This window comes from Lagenorhynchus albirostris, chromosome 6 (assembly GCF_949774975.1).
Source record: "Lagenorhynchus albirostris chromosome 6, mLagAlb1.1, whole genome shotgun sequence".
NCBI lineage: Eukaryota > Metazoa > Chordata > Mammalia > Artiodactyla > Delphinidae > Lagenorhynchus > Lagenorhynchus albirostris.
Window position 1 is genome coordinate 71,212,569 of NC_083100.1, and position 20,006 is coordinate 71,232,574.

The 20,006-nt window shown below is 39.5% G+C and overlaps 1 protein-coding gene across 5 annotated transcripts in view; it reads left to right on the forward strand.

Annotated features, from left to right (window-relative positions):
• The window catches only part of ITGB6 (integrin subunit beta 6), a 143,665-nt gene that overhangs the window by 99,090 nt on the left and 24,569 nt on the right, over positions 1 to 20,006 (forward strand). For 4 of the 5 annotated variants that reach the window (XM_060152799.1, XM_060152798.1, XM_060152800.1 and 1 more), the window contains 4 exons: positions 1,804 to 2,026; positions 4,801 to 4,898; positions 9,650 to 9,769; positions 15,156 to 15,322. In XM_060152799.1, coding sequence (XP_060008782.1) covers positions 1,804 to 2,026; positions 4,801 to 4,898; positions 9,650 to 9,769; positions 15,156 to 15,322 — 608 coding nt within the window. Of the gene's footprint in view, positions 1 to 1,803; positions 2,027 to 4,800; positions 4,899 to 9,649; positions 9,770 to 15,155; positions 15,323 to 15,983; positions 16,022 to 20,006 lie in introns of those variants that run through there. The other variant, XM_060152801.1, reaches the window with a different exon arrangement.

Genomic DNA, 20,006 nt, shown 5'->3' on the forward strand with positions numbered 1-20,006 from the left:
GTACTTATTAGCAGTAGTATCTATTTGCCTGTCTCCTAGACTAAGCTATAAGCTCAGCCACCTTGTCTTATTTAATTTTGTATCCTCAAGCCTAAAACAATCTTTGGCACATGATATATGCTCAATTAAAATTTGTTAAATAAATGAATTTGTTGGGCACTCACTGTATGCCTGTAGGACATCTAGTTGGTGAATACAAAGCTAGGAGATTTACACGTTATCTCATCTGACCACAACCATTGGAAGCAGCTTTTATTCCCTCTACTTTATAGATGAGGCTTTCATGATTACTCAGCTTGAGTGATGTAGAGGTGGGGTTACTAAAGTCTATCTTGTATGTCTATCCTATGGCATCTTAATTGAAAGCAAAAAATTTTAAAAACTACATCTGTATATATATATATATATATATATATATATACACACACACACACACACACACACACAGTTGGCCCTTGAACAACACGGGTTTGAAGTGCGTGGGTCCACTTATGTGCAAATTTTTTTTCAATAAATATATTGGAAAAATTTTTGGAGATTTGCAACAATTTGAACATACTCACAGATGAACTGCATAGCCAGAATTATCAAAAAAATATTTAGTTATGTCATGAATGCATACAGTATATATAGATACTAGCCTATTCTTACATAGGCATAAGGTGAGTGATATTTAATATAAAATTAATAATGTGTTAGTTTTCTTACTGTTTTATAACTTTGCTTTCAAAGCATTATATTACTGTACAGTATGCCTTTCTCATAATTGGACAAACTGCATATCAGCCTACCATTACAAGTAAGTGGCTTTTTAGAAAATGTAATCATGCTTCTATATGAATATGTCTAGAATACTGTACGCCATAAACACTTTTAACAATTCATTCGTTGGTGTATAGGCTAGGCTACTGGGAAGCAATTATATCAATTATACTAGGCTACCATAAAGCAATCATATTGCTGCTTCTTCATTATCAAGGCATGAATAGCTATACCTATAAATAAATATGAATTTCTTTTTCACATTATCTTTTCATTTTTGATGTCTAATGTTGGTAAGTTGTATAATATCTACAGCGTTATAAGACAATATTGATGTAGGTACTGCCAGATGATTCGTCTTGTGAATTTACGGCATTGATAAATACAGTACGGTACTGTAAATGTATTTTCTCTTCCTTATGATTTTCTTAATAACATTTTCTTTTCTCTAGCTTACTTTATTGTAAGTATACAGTATATGATATGTATAACATACAAAATATGTGTTAATCAACTGTTTACTTTATCAGTGAGGCTTCCAGTCAACAGGAGGCTGTTAGTAGTTAAGAGCTGAGGGAGTCCAAAGTTATCCTCAGATTTTGGCCTGGGGGGAGAGGTGAGAGTGGGGCGGGGGCGGGGAGAGTGGGACGGGGGCGGGGTGTGTCAGTGCCCCAACCCATGCGTTGTTCAAGCGCCAACTGTATATACACACACGTACTTGCACACACACACACACCAAGTAGCTATTATAGGCCTCTGGACTATCTTATTTCATCTGGTTATAAATTCTGTTGGATATAACATCAGGCAATCAAGTTGGTTCAGTTAAGAGACCAGATCAATGAATATACACAGTTCGCAAAATACGTTCCATAAAATCTATCTACGCTTACTCCCCCCCCAGCACCCACACACACGCACTCACTTTTTTTCTCGTTTTTTTCTTGTCTTTTTGATGGTGTTCAAAGGCAAAGAGAAAAGATGGCCCCCAAGATCCGGAAGTGGCTTTAGCCCTAAGAAACCCGGGGCTTTGTTTTGCAGATAACGGCGACTGTGACTGCGGCGAGTGCGTGTGCAGGAGCGGCTGGACGGGCGAGTACTGTAACTGCACCACCAGCACGGAGCCCTGCATCTCCGAAGACGGGGCGCTCTGCAGCGGGCGAGGGGGCTGTGTGTGCGGCAAGTGCGTTTGCACGAACCCCGGAGCCTCGGGACCCACCTGCGAACGTTGTCCCACCTGTGGCGATCCCTGTAACTCTAAATGGTAATGTCTCTACGCTCACCAGTCCTTTCTGTCCATAGGGTTCATGGTGATCAAAGTTATAATGACATTTTATACACTCAGACCTCAGATTGTTCTCGCTGGCTTTGGTCTCCAAGCCTCCATTAAAACACACAAACCTGCAGGGCCCCTGCGATCGTCAGCCTGGAACGTCAGCCTCTCCCTTGCCTCTCAGCGCTGATGATCCAGGACCACAAAGTCACATTTCTGCAAGAGAGCCTAGCCGGGAAGCTGAGCTGATGTCCCACGCTGATAACATCGACAGTCTCTCCCTTACAGTACCAACCACACATCAGGAATGCCCTGGGAGTAGACTGAGGACACTCACATTCAGTACTTTTTTAAGGGAAACAGACAAGCTTCTTTCTTATCTAGACGTTTATAGCCTGACCTTACTGATTCATTCCTATCTATAAACTCATAAAGGCAAAGAGGCAGAAAGACGATCTTGGCTTTCCATTCCTTCCCTCTTCTTTACCACTCATGCTCTTTGGCACCTTTCTTTGGTTGTCATTCTACACAGCTATTGTGACTGACACTTTCTTTTATACAATGTGAACAACAACAGCAACAAAACAACCGCATTGTTTTTATTTTCCAGTAAAAAAACAAAAAAAAGTTTCTTTGCTTGGCAGCTAACTTCTTAATGAAAGCGGGGCAACATTTGCAGGTTAAGTGAAGCAAATCTCCAAATTGGCTGTGTTAGGACATTGCAGGTATAATATATTATACAGCAAACGTGCTTAAGCAGTTCATACTTTCATTAACTCTGGTACCTGAAATGGGGACATGTGCATTTCCAATGTAAACAAAGTAAGAAAATCAATATCAATATTCACTCAGTGGTTGCTCACTATCCAAGGTGTCAGAACTTCTCTGTCACTGTGCCTGGACATATGCCAAGAGAAGCACGGGTGCAAGGTTAGGCTTACTTGAATAGAATTTAATATAAAATGTCATTTCAAGGTATTTCTTCTATTATTTTTCTATTTTATCTTCTCTGTAAACATGATTCAATCTTCTTTGAAAAATTTTTTTATTTAACCATAGTTGATTTACAATGTTGTGTTAGTTTTAGGTGTTCAGCTTCAGATTCTTTTCCATTATAGGTTATTACTAGATATTGAATATAGTTCCATGTGCTATACGGTAAATCCTTGTTGTTTTCTATTTTATATATAGTAGTGTGTGTATGTTAATTCCAACTTCCTAATGTATCACTCCCCTTCCCCTTTCCCCTTTGGTAACCAGAAGTTTGTTTTCTTTGTCAAACATAATTCAATCTTAAATCTGGTTTATAAGACGTGAAATTAATAGTCCAAGTAGTTTGAATTTGAGAAATCGGGTAGAGTGATCCCCTTGGTGTTTGTTAGTTTTGAGGTGAAACCGTTCTATTTATTCTTTCATGCACTTATTTATCAAATAGGTATTAAGTACTTACTATAGGCCAGGAATCATGTTAGGCCATAGACATACAGTGATATTGAAACAGTTACAGCTCCTGCTGTCACAGCTGCTGAGCATCTACTGGGAAAGACAGAACATTTTAAAAAGTAATTATAATGATATCTGGGCTAACAGTCACAATAAGGGATAGAGAGGGTGCAGTGGAACTATATGGCAGGAGATAAAGCTACCAGACTAGCTCGGGCAGCCATCAGCGGGATGCACAAAGGTGTAGAGCCTTCAAGGGCTTTCGCAATCTCAAGCAGCCCCACTGCAAAACCACTCCAAGTAAATATATAACCCAGATACGTGCAGTGTGCTTGCAGTGCAAAGACCACTTCCAGGTAAGACTGCTACCCCTACTCCACATAGATTGCTGCTCCTAAACCCTTCCAGCAGAGGAATTCAGAAGCTTCCACTACAAGGGAACTAACTGATAAGGATCAGGGAAGGCTTGCCTAAGAAAGTGCTGTCTCAGCTGAGATTTGGTGAGGCATGGTGGGCGTGGGGAATGTTTCCAGCGCTTAGAGGAGCACACCTTTCCTGGGCCAGCATAATGTGTGCCCACAGTAAGAAAACTTGCAGCTTCGGGTTACTCCAAACACTATCCATCTGTAAAGTGATTGTCAGCACGAGATTAATTCAGGGTCTAAGTTTACTTTCCTGTGTAGACATCATTAGAGTAGCTTAATTCCTGGGCTATGTTCTTGGAAATACACTTTTCTATAAGTAGCAGTCCTTTATTTAAAAACCTGCATTAATGAGGACCCAGGCTGTAGTCCTCAGCTTTTGAAAATACCCCTATCAAGGCTTGGACGCATTCAAAAGGGTTACAGAAAAGTGAATCTTTAAAATAGTCATTCAGGACATATGAGAATTCTTGGAATTCTTGTTAAAACACAGACCATTTCTATTAAGAAAGTCACATTTTGTCTAGTACCATAAACCCTTCCCAGGAAAATGTTTAATGAAAATATAGCTAAATCAAATACCAAAATAATTGGGTTTTTTGTTGTTGGGGGAAAAAAAATTTTAATCTAACCAATCAGAAGCAATCAGTACAGATGAATGAGGATAGTAGCTATTATCAAGGCTGGCTCATGGAACACTGATTACTGAATGGAATTCAGAATAAAGGAGTTTCCTCTTGGACATCACCCAACCATCTTTCTGAAAGTAACGAAACACAATATCCTCTCTGAGACACTCCTATAGCCAGAACCATAGTAACAGCATTAAAGCAACATCCCAGCTGCGTATCTATTTTCCACCAACACAAACTGATCAACTCTGTTGAATAATGTTCACAGGAGCTGCATTGAATGCTACCTGTCTGCAGATGGCCAGGCCGGAGAAGACTGTGTTGACAAATGCAAATTAGCTGGTGCGACCATCAACGAAGAAGAAGGTTCTACTTGTTTGAAATTGCTTTCCTTTCCTTTGCACAGTTTTGGAGAGGCAGAAATTCGGTGGAGGGCTCTTCAGTAGCTCGACCTCATTTGTACTAGGGTGTTAATTCACTTGCATTCATTTCTAAGAGTAAATGCATTCCAGAAGGCTAAAGACTTGATGGTTTGGGAGACAATTTAAAGTCCCGGCTATGCTATTTGCTCTGTTGCAAATTCATCTCTGCTTAACACATGCAATTGGAGAGAATTCCAGAATGCTATATTTTTTTGAATTAGAAGAGTGGAAAATTGAAGAAATAGCTAAATGTTAACCTGCTAACCTGAAATCATCCTCTATCGTCCGATTACCTTATTTCACGATAGGACAAAGTAAGGTATAATATGGGTTTTCTGACAGCAACTCTCAGACACCAGGCACTTTCTGGTTAGTGGCCATTTTTCCTGCCCTCCCCTGCATATGCTTTTACTCCCAGCTTTCCAAACATAGGCATTACATGGTCGTCCTTAATTCCCTGTTGCCTTGGTCCCAAACTACGAGAAGGGCCTGTTACCTTTAACTGCTAAGCAAACTCTGCTCTTGCTTCCGCCTGCCATTTTTGAAGTTACTTACTTAAAATCAGATTCTTTCTAATGGCAAGATGTTATCTCAAATCTGTAAATTGGTTGTATTTTAGCTGGTAATGCATTTAAAAAATAATTTGTGAACTTTAAAACAAAGCCGATGACTGACTTCTCCCAAAGGGACCATCTGGGGGGATTTGTTTTTCCATCATCACAAACTCCCTGCCTTACCCCTGCTGCTCAGGTAGGGACGTTGTTCTGCACGCCTCAGAGGCACCGCCACGGTGCATCTCAGGAGGAGTGGGATAACAGACGATCATTTATGACACTCTAGGATATGTATCTTGAATAGACAAAGCTAGAATACAGAAATTAATCCATTTCCAAAGTGAAATAAGTTAGTGATATTTATATTGTTTTGAAACGTACCAACATTGTTTTAAAATTGAGGTTTCTGACTGTGCACAGTTAAATAACCCTGTGTGGAGGGGCGTGATTAGTGCTCATGAAACCCCTTGCCTGTGCTTTTCTGGTGCCTCAGATAAATATGCCGAATAACCATAAATTGGACAAGACGGTATGTACTTTACACTAATACCGAAGGTAAGATACAATAAAAGCACCGAGTAAAGTGGGATTTGTAGCCTGTCCACATTAGTAACTAGTACAAAATCTCAGCGTATCCTTCTGGCTTCATTTCACAGCACACAGTTGGGATATTTACCAAGTGTTTTAAAGAAATGACTAAACATTGCAGAAAATGCCCTGCAAATGACTAGAACTGAATTGACTAGCAGCGTGAGAAATCTACTGTGCTGAGGGGAAAAAAGAAGTAAACCTTGGAAACATGTAAATCATGAACAGGGAATTACTATATTTAAATACACAGTTTTCTGAGTATAGGTTATCATAAATGCTTGGATTTGAGAGGAAGACAAGATTCTCAAGTGGCATTTAAAATTTTTGCATTATTTTTCTTGTATAATTGACTAAATTACCTTCAAAATAGGGGACTACAACTATTTCTAGCTCAGAAATCAAAAATAATAATTGGATTACCGGTACCATTTAAAGCACTAATCTTGATGAATTCGAGAGAAAAACTATCTTTGTCAGCCTGTGAATTAAAAAAATCACTCTTCTAATGGGCCTTTTTATAAGTCCTATTTCAAGTTACTCATCCAGTTATGTTATTGATCATATTATCTTGAAATTATCACAACATATTTGCTCTTCCATGGGGTCTTTTATCAGCCCATTCTCCCCCTAATAAGGACATGGAGAGTAAAGTAAGATAACCATAAACTTCATAATCTGAATAAATTATTCCTCACCTGTGCTATGGTGACTTGTGTGAGTATTTCTAAGGACATATGGTTTAACTTTATTCACTCCATTTTACTGAAGTAGAAGTTTTTAATTTACCCCAGTATTCATGTACTCAGAGCATTGTTACTCAAAGTGTGTTCCATGGAACACTAGTTCTGAAAGTGTTAAATGGACAAAAGCACCCATGGTCATATAAACTTTGTAAATGGGAAGCTAAGCTTTTTGTTTTCTTTGCAAGACTGAGAGTTGTCTTGTATATTAAATTAAATGTGCATTGTGAATTTGCAGGAGAAGCAAAGGGAGGAATTAGAGTAAGGAGGGATTCTCAAACTTATTTGACCACAGAACTCTTTTTTTTCCCCCCCTTGGGAAACTGTTTTCTCTGAGAACTACTGCCTCAGCCCCAAAGGCGAGGTCTTAAACACATGGTTATCTTGATTCAATGGTGCAGACAGTTTATATTTTCCACATCTTTTCTGGACCTTCCCAGACCCCAGCCTTTTCACCTCCATTCTCACATTTCTTCCTTTTCTAAGTATGATTTCACGGACTGCCTGAGATCTTATTTTCATCGTATTATTCTAGAACAGCACTGCTAGCACTCATAAAAGTGGGTAAAAAAGAAAGGTCCATTTCTAATGAACCAACAAAAGAAAACCTTAGCAGCTAATTATGCAAATCTCCAGCCCAAGCTGGACCTTTTCACTGCACATTCAATAATGCATTTTAATACCCAAACACTACAAAACAGGCTAAATCTAGAGTCATAACAGTCATGCAAAGGAGTGGTGAAGTAATTAAAGCAAGAAGGGAGTCGTGACTCAAAGGTCATATTAGCGGTTCCATTAAAACTTTAAAAATCCTGGCCAAGTAAATTAAGCCTCCCTGTGCTTCAGTGTAGCTCTTTAAGGGAAAATAAAAAAGCAGGATTAATATTACTGAAAGGAGTATTATGAGCTGTCCGCATATTTTCTACCTGAGAATAAAATGTTCCATTAAGTAAGTTTGAGAGGAACAGGGCGGGTGTCCACTGTCACGGCAGAGACGGGGAGGGAAGGAAAAGAACACTCCAAAACAAAAAAAAAAGCATATTCCCGGAGACTTCATGAATCCTTGCTAACTGGGTGGTTTGGTAGGAGAATGTGTGGTGGAGGTCATCTAAAAATGACCAAAGTATGAATTATATATACAGTTCTGTTGCTGTCAAACACATGAAATATCACAAATTTCACTAATCAAATGCTGCCCAGAGGTGCCCAAACCTCTTCATCAGAATCACCTCATTAAAAATACCGTTAACAAAAAAAAAAAAAAAAAAAATACCGTTAACAATTCACTAAAATGCAAACTCCTGTCCAAACCACGGACTTCTCAACTCAGAAGAGCCAGGGTGGGTCCCTGGAATCCATCACTGCAGAACTCTGAGGTGATTTAGATGATGGTAAACATTTAGGACCAGATGAGAATAATTTGTAATTAGATTTCTTAATATTCCTATGTAAATAGATGCTTCTAATGGATTCAAAGACAGTTTGTTCACTTAAATTTATCCTCTGAAATCTTATTAATAATGCCAAATGTTTTACTAATCCCTGTTGTGATAGATAATACAGGCATGCTTCTTACAGACTCTGGCATGAGATGTTTAACTTATAAATTAAATGCAAAAACAACTTAATTTTCTATCTTGCTATGGCGATAGCATTGTTGAACCAAAAAATAGACTATTACTTAATTTTTCTTTGTTAGAATCAGAGGAACACATGTAGATTCTGTTTTATTAAAATCTTTTTATGTTGAAGCTAATGAGAAAAGTTATAGGTCTAACAAGACTATGTCCAAGATTATCTGGGACAGTCCCAGTTTTGTATTCTGACCCACTGTGTCATAATATACTAATTTTGGATCATATGTCTTAAAATTTTAGGATGAGAGCAAAAGGTCATTCTATTTACTGGTTTCTGAAAAAAAGTGTTTGTAACAGTATCATTAAAAAAGTCTCTAACTTAGAAGATAAGAGAACTTTAAGCAAGTTTTTTGTTTTTTTAATTAGAAAACTCCTACGTAATTTTGGCATAGGTACCAGATCACTAAAATGGCTCATAAATAGTATTCGCATCTTAGACTGACCATTTTACTATATTATCAATTTCGGTCATGACATTCATTTTCTGCTTCTTGACTAAGCTCAACATTTTTCTTCTACTTGGAAAAGATTTGAGGAAAACTGAATTTTTTTTAATTGAGAAAAGGGCTATACTGAGTGGTAGGCCCACTGTCATCCTGGTCTCCTTTTATTCTGGGATTTACCTTTATCCTGGTGGTCCCTGAGCTACATAACACTTCACTTTCCATTTCCTCATATTAATTTATATTTACTGTTTTGACAATATGTGGCCAACAATCTTGACTATGCCATTGCGGGAAAGACCCCTTTAGAAATACCACTATCAGTTTGGACTGTGTAGTCCCTTTCTGAAATATAATCTCAGCTTCCTCCCAGATGCTGTCAGCCAAGGAGAACGTATAGCTTCCTCATTACCATAATCAGAGCCATCCTATTCCCAAGACAGCTAAGGGTACCTGCCTTGAAGTACTTCATTCTACTGAAATCCTCCCACCATCATTTTGATGGGTGCATTCGATGGTCAGTCCTGACTGACCACACCTGGAACTGTTCTTCTGGAACAGGAGTAGAAACTAAAACCTCAGTGGATAGGGAAAATTCTATGTCTTTTCTATTCCTATTCTGTAATGTTGAAAATTCCTATTTGTATAATAAAACTCAGTGCTACTTTGCTTTAAAAAAAATCTCTTTTGGAATCTCATTTAACCTAATGAATGACTCTTTTATCTACAGATTTCTCAAAGGATAGTTCTGTTTCCTGTTCTCTGCGAGGAGAAAATGAATGTCTTATTACATTCCTAATAACTACAGATAACGAAGGGAAAACCATCATTCACAGCATTAATGAGAAAGGTGGGTGACATGCCTTCCCTTGCCAATGGTAAGAGATGTTACATGGGAGAGGAGAAAACAACCAGAAAGTTGCTCTGGGTAGCTTGCCAGGAAAGACATTTCCAAATTTTGATGGAGTGCCTCTACTTTCCCAGTGACTGAAAGATACCTGTTGAAAGGTTTGATATGTTCCAACGCCTCTTATTAAGACCAAAGAACAAGAGAAGTGTTTTTGTACCAATCCCTGAAAGCTGGCTGATGAATTGTAGAAAGGTGGACCAATTAAATGCAATGAAAGCAAAAGGTATGTTTTTAGGAAAGACTGACAGGGAAGAGAAGCATAGCAGTCTAAGAGAACGAGCTTTTTTTTTTTTGCGGTTCGCGGGCCTCTCACTGTTGTGGCCTCTCCCGTTGCGGAGCATAGACTCCGGACGCGCAGGCTCAGCGGCCATGGCTCACGGGCCCAGCCGCTCCGCGGCATGGGGGATCTTCCCGGACCAGGACACAAACCCGTGTCCCCCGCATCGGCAGGCGGACTCTCAGACACCAGGGAAGCCTGAGAATGAGCTTTGACTCAGGCAAACCTTGGCTCAAATCCTGCTCCACTACTTCCTTGACATTCTGGAAGATAATTGTCTCTCTGAGTCTCTATTTCCTCATCTGTAAAATGGGAAAAATAACAGTACTTTCTTCTAAGGGTTGATTCAATGATTAAATGAAATAATGCATGTAAAATATGTACCAGTTCATAACCTACCTAATGGGTCTTTAAATGATAATGCTGAGTCGGAAAGATGTGAACAGACAAGGAAGGAAGGAAGTGATCTGTAAAGGAAGTCAGAGTCTGTGAGTTGCTTCTGTGAGTTTTTCTCCTTACCAATTCATGGAGTCAGCTTGGGACTCAGGAAACCCTCACATAAAAATCTCATCTTCAGTGAAGGGGAGAGAGAAACTTGTAGCAGGTAGAAAAGAAATTAGTGGGGAAGGTATTGATACTTTTGTTGAGAAGTTCTTAACTTTTAGTAAGTTTCACCGGGGGAGCTTGTTAAACCACCAGCCTCCTGAGTCAGCAGGCTGGATGTGTGGCCCAGGACTCTGCATTTTAACACTTCTCCAGGCGCCTCTGATACAGCTGGCTTCCAGACCTCCTCTGAGTGACTCTGCCCTAAAAGCCCTGGCTGCCTTCTTAGATGCGCACAGGTGCCTCACCTTTTCTGTCTTCAGTTAATGATGTGTCCCTAAACCTTCCTGGCAGAAATGACAGCTGCATTAAATCAGACCTCTCCAGATCTTGTCAGCAGCCTCCTCCTCCTTCCCTCAAAAGCTTGAGGCCTAAGTTCCGGCCCAGACCATAGCAGCAAGGGCAGGCTAGAAGACAGATGTGTTCTGTTGTGTGTGCTGGTTTATCGGTGGGCTGACAAAGTATTAAGTCCTGAATTTGAAACCAAGAGTACCAAGCTGCCATCACTTAAGAGTGTGAAAAGCAATGACAAAATTACCAAAAAGTAAGTTCAAGACGTTATGAACTAACCAAGCAAACACGATTAGAAAAGTATCACATTGCAGTGCTGAGGGTCAGGGAGGGAGGGGTCGGCACAATGCAAGAGACAAGTGTATGATGGTGACCTTGCCACTCAGGTGGGCAGAGTGCACCAGGAGACTTGCTCTTGAAAAGCTTCTGTAAATTGACTTCTTTGAAATGCATATGTAAAGGGCGTTGTAGAGGTCATTAGTTAAGAAAATCTAAGGTGAATCCTGCTGTACGAGGAAGAAATACTTTACAGTACGAAAACCGGCCTCCTCATTATGTATTTTATTAAGTCAAATTCTTCAACTACACCCCCATCTTCTGTCTGTGACCATGGCAGTGGCTTTAGCCACTGAAATCAAAGCCGTTCCTTATAATATTGATTCTCCTGAAACTATTGATTCTCCTGAAATCAAAGCCATTCCTTATAATATTGATTCCATTGGAGAAGCAAGTTCCAAACAAAAATGAACTTCCAGAGTAAGTTCTGTTTTTAATACAGGGGGTTTTGTATCTAGATGGTTTCATTTTGATTTTTTTTTCTTGTGAAACATTTTGGTTGATAAATGCTTGCTCATTACTGAACTGTTGGGTTTTTCTTCTTTATTCATCCACACAATATGAGTGGTACATCAACATGCCATCTTTCCGAGAGCCCTCAGATGCCCTGATATCTTTTTATTAAAGCTTTTTATTCTCCCTATGCTTTTGTAGCAGGGAATAGTGAGGGGAAAATGACCTCCCAGAAGTTTAACAGGAGTCACCTGACGGCTTCAAGGATGCTTCTTTCCTGGTAAATGTTCGAGCTCCTTGATAGGCCCGGAGCTTCCAGGGGCCCTGAGGACAGAGCCCGTCCCCAGGAATCTGTAGTCCCCTCTCACAGCTTTAAGACCAGAGGATCCCAGGGTAGCCGGTTGGAGGCAAGGAGAGAAAAGAGGCAAAATGAGAAAGGAGGATCTGAAGGTTAAGGATGCCCAGTATTCTTCAAACAAATAGAAAAAAAAAAAAAACACCCAGTGAAGGGTCACCATCAGTGTGTGTGTGAACATAGGGAGAGCTTCACTCATCTTTTTTCCTTTTGGAGGAAATTTCAGCCACATTCCTGAGAGCCACAGTCAGTGAATGATAGTTGGGGAGCCTTCCTAGCAGGGATATGGGTGTGGATGTTACACCCACAGTTTCCAACTTGGAGATTCCAAGCCCTTGAGGTCTTGAGGATAGAAAAGCGAGAAGGGTGCATTTGTTGTAATAATAATAATAATAATAATAACAGCAGCTCTCATTTATTGAGCCCTTACTAATACCATATATCAGGTGTTATGCTATATGTTTTACATGTATTGGTTCATTTAACACCCTCAACAACCATATAAAGCAGGTATTGCTATTATTTCCATTTTGCAGGTAAGGAAATTGAGAAGTTAATAATTTGCTAGGTCCTGCAGCAATTAAGTACCAGCCCTGATTGGGGATCTCCGGCAGTTTGGCCCAGAGCCCGTGCTCTTAACTACTGTGCTATACTGCCTCTCACTGGCTGTACAAGCATCATAAATATCTGAATCCCCCAAATAGGTCAGATCAGCACTCTCCCATGTCAGATCAGCACTCTCCCATAGAAATGTTATGCAAACCACGTTGTAATTTTAAATTTTCTAGTAACCACATTAAAAAAACATAAAATAATTTTAATAATGTTTTCTTTAATCCATTGCATCCAAAATATTGCTATTTCAGTGTACAATCAATATAAAATTATTAACGAGATATTTTACTTTTTTCATATCAAGTCTTCAACATCTGTGTGTATTTCACACTTAACACAAAACCTAATTCTGAAAAGTCACATTTCTAGTGACTATTGAGCAATAGCCACATGTGGTAGCGCAACCAGATTGGCAGCATTAGAAACTCAGCGCCTTAGAATTAGGCGCAGCGCTGACCCAGACTCAATAGGCAACCCTGGACGGAGCACAGTGATGGAGAAAGCATCTTGCCCCACCTACAAATGTCTTTAGTCTGAGCATCTCAAGAAATACTAAAGAGAGTATGGAAAGTGGAAATTTCTGTTGTGTAATACCTGCTCTGGAGCTTGGGCCAAAATCCTTTCTTGAGAAATGTTTAATTCCCAATGACTCTAAGTTCTTAAAATAATTATCTCCACCAGGCCATGGCTGTTTCTCCATCATTTATTTCCTACTGGAGAGCTCTCCTAATTCATGTTCTGACTGCAGGGTCTCAGCAAGCTTCATCTTGCTTCGAGCAGGAACATCCTATGCCCCACCCCAGACATTTCAGTCAAAGATGTAGCCAGTATACATTCTCATTGACACAGGCCTGCCACTTTCTTTGCAGGAGTGTTGCTAACTTATTAGAAGCAGCCATGGTTCATTTGCTATGCTAGAAACAGTCTTTAGATCTTCATACTGTAGTACCTATTTTATTAGCTCCTTTACTTATTTCTGCATAATCTCCTTAAATGGTTTTTTGGCCAAAGCACAGAAGTGTGTGAGGCCAGGCATCATGCTGTTAGGGGGCCATTAATTCCGCTCAAATTCAGATCAGCTATAGATCTTACCTTGAAAGCGGCATGACTAGTCCTGTGTGTATAACCCTCCTTTTTAAATATCTAAAAGCAATAAGAGTTAGGATAAACTGAGCATGATTCATTTCCTCCCAAGTTACCATGGATTTGCCTCACTTCTTGCAGAGGGAAACAGATATTTAATGATAATTTCTGTGTGGGATTTTTTTCTCCCATGAAAGCAAAGGGGGAGCTTAATTATAATGTTTCATTAAGAAATGTATCATCTCCCAGGCATATTGCAAGTATTATTAGTCATTCTGCTGTCAATGAGAGAAGGTACTGAGTAATTGCAAAATTATATTACTATCACCAATAGAGTCAAAATAACATTTCATAGAATGTTCAAGTAGAAAGGATTATACAGAACACCTAATTCCTCAAACTTCCCTGAAGATAAGAATCACTTGGGATACTTTTAATAATAAAAAATTTACAGCTCCATCTAGACCCACCGAATCAGAATCTCAGGGGTTCGGTCCAGCAATTTCAGGGGTGGGTTTAATAAGCATGAGCACCTGGGCTTAAATTTATCAGGAAGTTAAGGAAACACTAAACTCCCACATCTTTGTTTTACAGATGAGGGCACTGGGGCTCAGGGAGATGGAGGGACTTGATGGTTTCAGGCAGCTACTGTCCATCAGATGGGAATGGAACCCATCTCTCCTGAACCCAGTCCAGGAATTTTCCAGGACACCAGGGCACTGCATTAGAGTTGAAATAAAACTGAAAGCCATGATTGTCTTCTGTCTATATATTAAAAAGCCCAAGTAGTGTATTTCCCAGGGGTAGGTTGTATTTAATATTGAGTATAATCTCAATATTAGTATTGAGTATAATGAATACTCAAAATTGAGTATAATCTCCTATACGGTTCAAGAAAATTCATGAAAAAGTTAAGTGTGTGTGTGTGTTTGTGTGAACACGTTCCGTTTCTGCTTTATCATATACCCAGAAGAGACCATCTTTAGTAAACTATAGTCTTTTTATTGATCCTTTAAATATTCCATGGGTGTTAATTGTCACTGTTTTGAATTCGAATTCTTTTTGAGTCAGCCATTCACGTATCTATCCATTTGCTTTGAATAACCAAACTCTTACTTTATCTTTTGTTCTACTTTGAATGAATAGGGCTACCCTTCAACAAGTAACTCTTTTTTTTTTTTTTTAATTCAGCAAAACAAAAGGTGTTACAAAAGGAGAAAAAGTATGGTTGGAAAATTTCATGAGACGTGTTTTCACTACATCAGAACATTAATTGTACCACTTTCTTAATATAATTTTCTTTGCTTCCACAGACTGTCCAAAACCTCCGAATATTCCCATGATCATGTTGGGGGTTTCACTGGCGATTCTTCTCATTGGAGTCGTCCTACTGTGCATTTGGAAGCTGCTGGTGTCATTTCATGATCGGAAAGAAGTTGCCAAATTTGAAACAGAAAGGTCAAAGGCCAAGTGGCAAACGGTATGTGCACACTTAGGGGCTATTCCTTTTCCTGTGTAAAAGATGGGATGTTGGCTTTCTTCTGAGCTGGGAGAGTTAGAATGTCATGCTCTTTCTCTACTCCTCTCACCACGTCCCCAACAGCTTATTTCTGTTCTGCTTTGGGGACAAAGGGACCTCTGTCCATTATCTGGGACCCAGATAGCCCTCACAGCATACCTTTGTCTCTCAGTGCAATGAGGATTTCCCCTACTCTGAAGCGTCTCGTGAAACTCCTTATACTGTATAGCTACTTAGAAACATCAAGGAAGTGCCTTTTATTCTTTACCACCAGGAGGATCCCGCAGGTCCCATTTGATAAAGTATAGGTGCTGTATCTAGATATTTCCATAACTCGGTTGTTAGAGCTAATGGAATAATGTTCATGAGTAGTATGACAGTTCATGCCAATTTCCGTGGAAATACTTATTACTCATAATAAGTTACAAAGTCAAGAAGGCTTTTTAAATACTGTCCAGTTAGTTTTTCTGAAAAACATAAATTTTAAACAGCTACCTGAAAAAAAACCCCCAAAGTATCAACTTTTAAATATATGTACTCAATAAATGTAATTTATGTGTCTCCTCTTCACAGTAGGCAAACACAAAACAGGACTCCAATTTTCTGTGTTTCTTTTCCACAGGAGAGATAATTCCATTTCTAGAGGCCCACAGAAACAATTTCATGGTTTTAATTTCATCTCTCTCTCTCTCTAATGGTGTGTCCAGCTATCTGATAGCAATTATCTTACATTGCTGATTCTAAAAACAGCGATATCACTGGAGGCAATACAGGCAAATACAAAGCTCCTTTGGGTTCATCTCCCCAAGTAAATTGATGTTAACACTTTTTGCTCTAGGTCTATAATATCTTCAATACCTAAAGCAAATGGAATGTTCTGTTTTGGATAAATTTATCTTGATAAGGAATGTTTATATCTTGTGCGGTTATTTTGAAACAACTATAATATATAGTGCAGGACAATGGACAATGAAAGTTTTTATCTACTTTATCTTCCCATTAAAAATGCCTTTAGACAGAACAACCAAATGCAATGCATGGATCTTGTTTTGATCCTGATTTGAACACTCTAATATATATTTTTGGACAACTGGAAAAAAGTTAATACAGACTGGTTATTAGACTGATAGCTAGGAATTATGGTTAATTCAATTAGGTATGATAATGGCATGAGGCTTTGCTAGAAAATAATTAAGGTTTATAATGAAAAAGGAGTGAAGGCTGGGCTTGCTTTTAAATAATTCAGCCAAAAGAGAGAGAGAGAGGGATAGTTAAGCAAGTGTGGCAAAATATTCATAACTATTGAATCTGGGTCTACAGAGGTTCCTGATACAGCCTTCCTCTTCTTCTGTGTGTGTGTGGAGTTTTCCTCATTAAACAAAACCCTTAGGAATGTCAAGTGAGGATTTGCAGTGAGGATATAAGGTATCCGTCTCTAACGAGGTAAAAATGTAACCTGACAGGTTAGTTTGGTGACTTAGAACCTAGTGCTATGAGGCCAAAGTGTTGGAGCAATTAACTTCACCTGACCCCCTGGCCACAGATGCTGTTATTAACTCTCATCCGCTGCCTGGCAGAGGTCAGAAGGCAACCAGGCAAAACAATCTGATTAGTGTGTACTCATCAATCCCCAACTCCCAATCTATTCCTCCCCTACCCCACCCTTTCCCCTGGTAACCATAAGGTACACACTACTATAGATAAAACAGATCACCAACAAGGGCCTACTGTATAGCGCAGGGAACTCGGCTCAATATTCTGTAATAACCTAAATGGGAAAAGAATTTGAAAAAGAAGCAAGCAAACAGACAAAAAAGAATGTGATTAAGTTGGCGCAAAACACGATAGCAGCAGTTAGTCCAACAACCCCCAGCCCGGTGAAGTAGTCTTGACACTTTCGAATGTAAGAAAATTGAGGCTCAGAGAGGTTAAGAGACTTCCCAAACTGTTGGTCCATAGTGGAGCTAAAATCCTAATTGCAGCCCCTTCTTCCAAGCACAGCCTTGACCCTCCTAAAAGGAAGAGGCAGGGGTTCGCAAACAAGCGCTTGGGCAATTATGTGATGTGTATCTACTAACCAGCATATTTTCATGTTCTCCTACAAAGGCATGAATACTGACGAATGATTAATATCTTTAAAATTACATTTTAATTAACAGTTAATTTCCCCTAAAACATGAATTGTTTTCCCTCAGGATGTAGAACATGACTGAAATTCAAATGCTGAATTTTTGCTGTCTCTTCACCTAAAATAGAACAAAAATATGCATTAAACAGATAAAAGCATAAAAGAAAAATATTATTCCCTGTTAAATTGAGTTTCGTTGAATAACAAGTGTTTGATGTTCTGGACTAGATAATGACTGGGTCATAATTATTCACTTGGATGCAAAAGAGGTTTAATTCAAATAACTCAATTCAAATTTCACTAATATGTCCTATTGGAAAAAAAAGAATATTGTTCAGTGCATCCATTTTGGGGTCCTCGATTTGATTTTGTTTTTATCTAAAACCTGTTTCTTCTTGAAGAACTGAATTTGGTCTTCAAACCCCTGGGGATCTCCGGGGACAGTAGTGGGACCTCTGACCCCTAGGCCCCCATTAGACTCTAAAGGTGACAGAGCTCAGGATGAGAAAGAGCTTTGTCCTTGCCTCCTGAAACATTTCCTTCATCGTAGCTATGAAGAAAGGTTACCTTTTATTATGCTTTTAGATATTCTTTATGAAAACACAAAGGGAAGATATTTAAATCCATTTTTGATTCAACATTTTTTCTAGGATGACAAGTCATTAACTAGAGGCAAAAATGTTCAGTCTGACATTCGTTGCAGTCATGGATTGATTTTGTACTGTGCTAAGCAAATCAGGTCTGCGTTTGGCAGTTAGGCAATCATTAAGGGAGCTGTGGGTCGTGACAGAGAGCTTTCTTAATACCACTTTTTCAAGCTCTAAAAATGTGCCATTGCCTTTGTAAAATCCACAGCCTAAATTAGCAACCCCCAGACTCCTGGGGGAATCAGCCTGGTCACCCCAGATGGCTGGGGGAAACCTGACCTTGTCTAAATAGTGCAGGAGTGCAGACCCACCCGAAATGGAGCCAGACCTGAACCTGTGTCTCAGCTGGAAATCCTAGGTAGGGAGGTTGCCACCTACGTGGCACTAGAGGAGGCTGGTGGGACATTGCCACACTTTAGCCTGCCAACAAAATCCTGTTTGAGCTCATTCTCCTAAGTTCTGATCATCAGCTGAGGACAGGAAAAAACACTACTGCCCCCTGACAATGTATACTTGCTGTTCCTCACTTTTAAGCTTCCACCTTACCCTCCTACTGTGGTGGGATCTGCTTCATCCCTCAACCCTATTAGCATGCCCAGGCCCTATAACTAGCTTCTTAAGAGATGCTCCCCCCACCACTAATATTGTAGACCTTGATAAACAAAGTTGCTTCAAAACACAGAATGAAAACTGCATAATCAAAATTAAACATTCAACTAAATGTCCACAAAATAGCATTGTGTATTCAGTCAATTGCAACTCAAGGCACCTCCTTTGTCGTGCATATAAATTATTTTTAGTGTGGGATGTTTGACGTGATCTGGGATGGGGCCCACAACAGAACTCCTAGTCCTACAAAGATCTTCCCTGACCCTGCTCACAGACTATTTACTCTTAACCGAGTGTCCTTTCTGTTTCCTAAGTCCCTCTATTCCTCCAGGACAGTACCCCACCCATCATTCCCAGCCTACACATTTTACTTTTTCCATCTTTCCTCTTCAGTTGAGTCCTTTATTCTTCTGTAGCCAACTTAAACTTAATAGCTTGCAATCTCTTAAAGTTAATAGAATTCTACTCATGATTTTTGTTTGTAAACAAGACTCCACTTGCATCTAAGACCACATAAGTCTGCCCTACACCCTGCAAATCTCAAGTTCTTATTGTAGTAGGACTAAGTAAGGACTGTAGGGTCCTTATGATTATCCAGGCTGACCTCAGGAGTAGAAGCAATATGGTGACTTGGCCTTCACTCATCATCCACCACCAGGTAACCTCTTCTATTTTTGCCTTCATTACTGAGATAGCATCTCTCTCCAAAGGCACATGGACAAAGGTAACGTGTTACTCAGTTAGAGGTCAGGCCACTGGCTCTGGGCAATGTAGAAACAGGTGCAGGTGTGGTTCCTCCTCACAATGAAGACACTGAAGCGAATCCAAGGGCAACAAGTGGGAGAGGCCAGGGAATGGTTTTCAGTTTTATTCAGTTCCTCTGAGAGGCAAGAGAAATGTACTGAGGAGACTGTACTGTTTTTTTCAAACCTATGCCTAGAAATTGCTACCATCTCTGCAGTTCATGGGATAAGGAGACCAATGTGTAACATTTAGTAATTTGGAAGGTTAGAGGTGGTACCCAGACTCCATAATACTCAGAAATGGGCTTGGAAATGTTGAGTCCCAAAGCCCTGGGGGGAGATATCTTTAGTACCCTCTCTAGGACCTAAAAGAAAAGGAAATTCCAAATGTGAAGAAGAGTTATAAGTAAGTACTAATAAGGAGAGGCAGCATTTATTAAACACTTACTATGTGCCAGGCACCTGCTGAAGTACGTTACCTCATCAACCTTGGGAAATGGGAGGGAAGAAACTGCTCC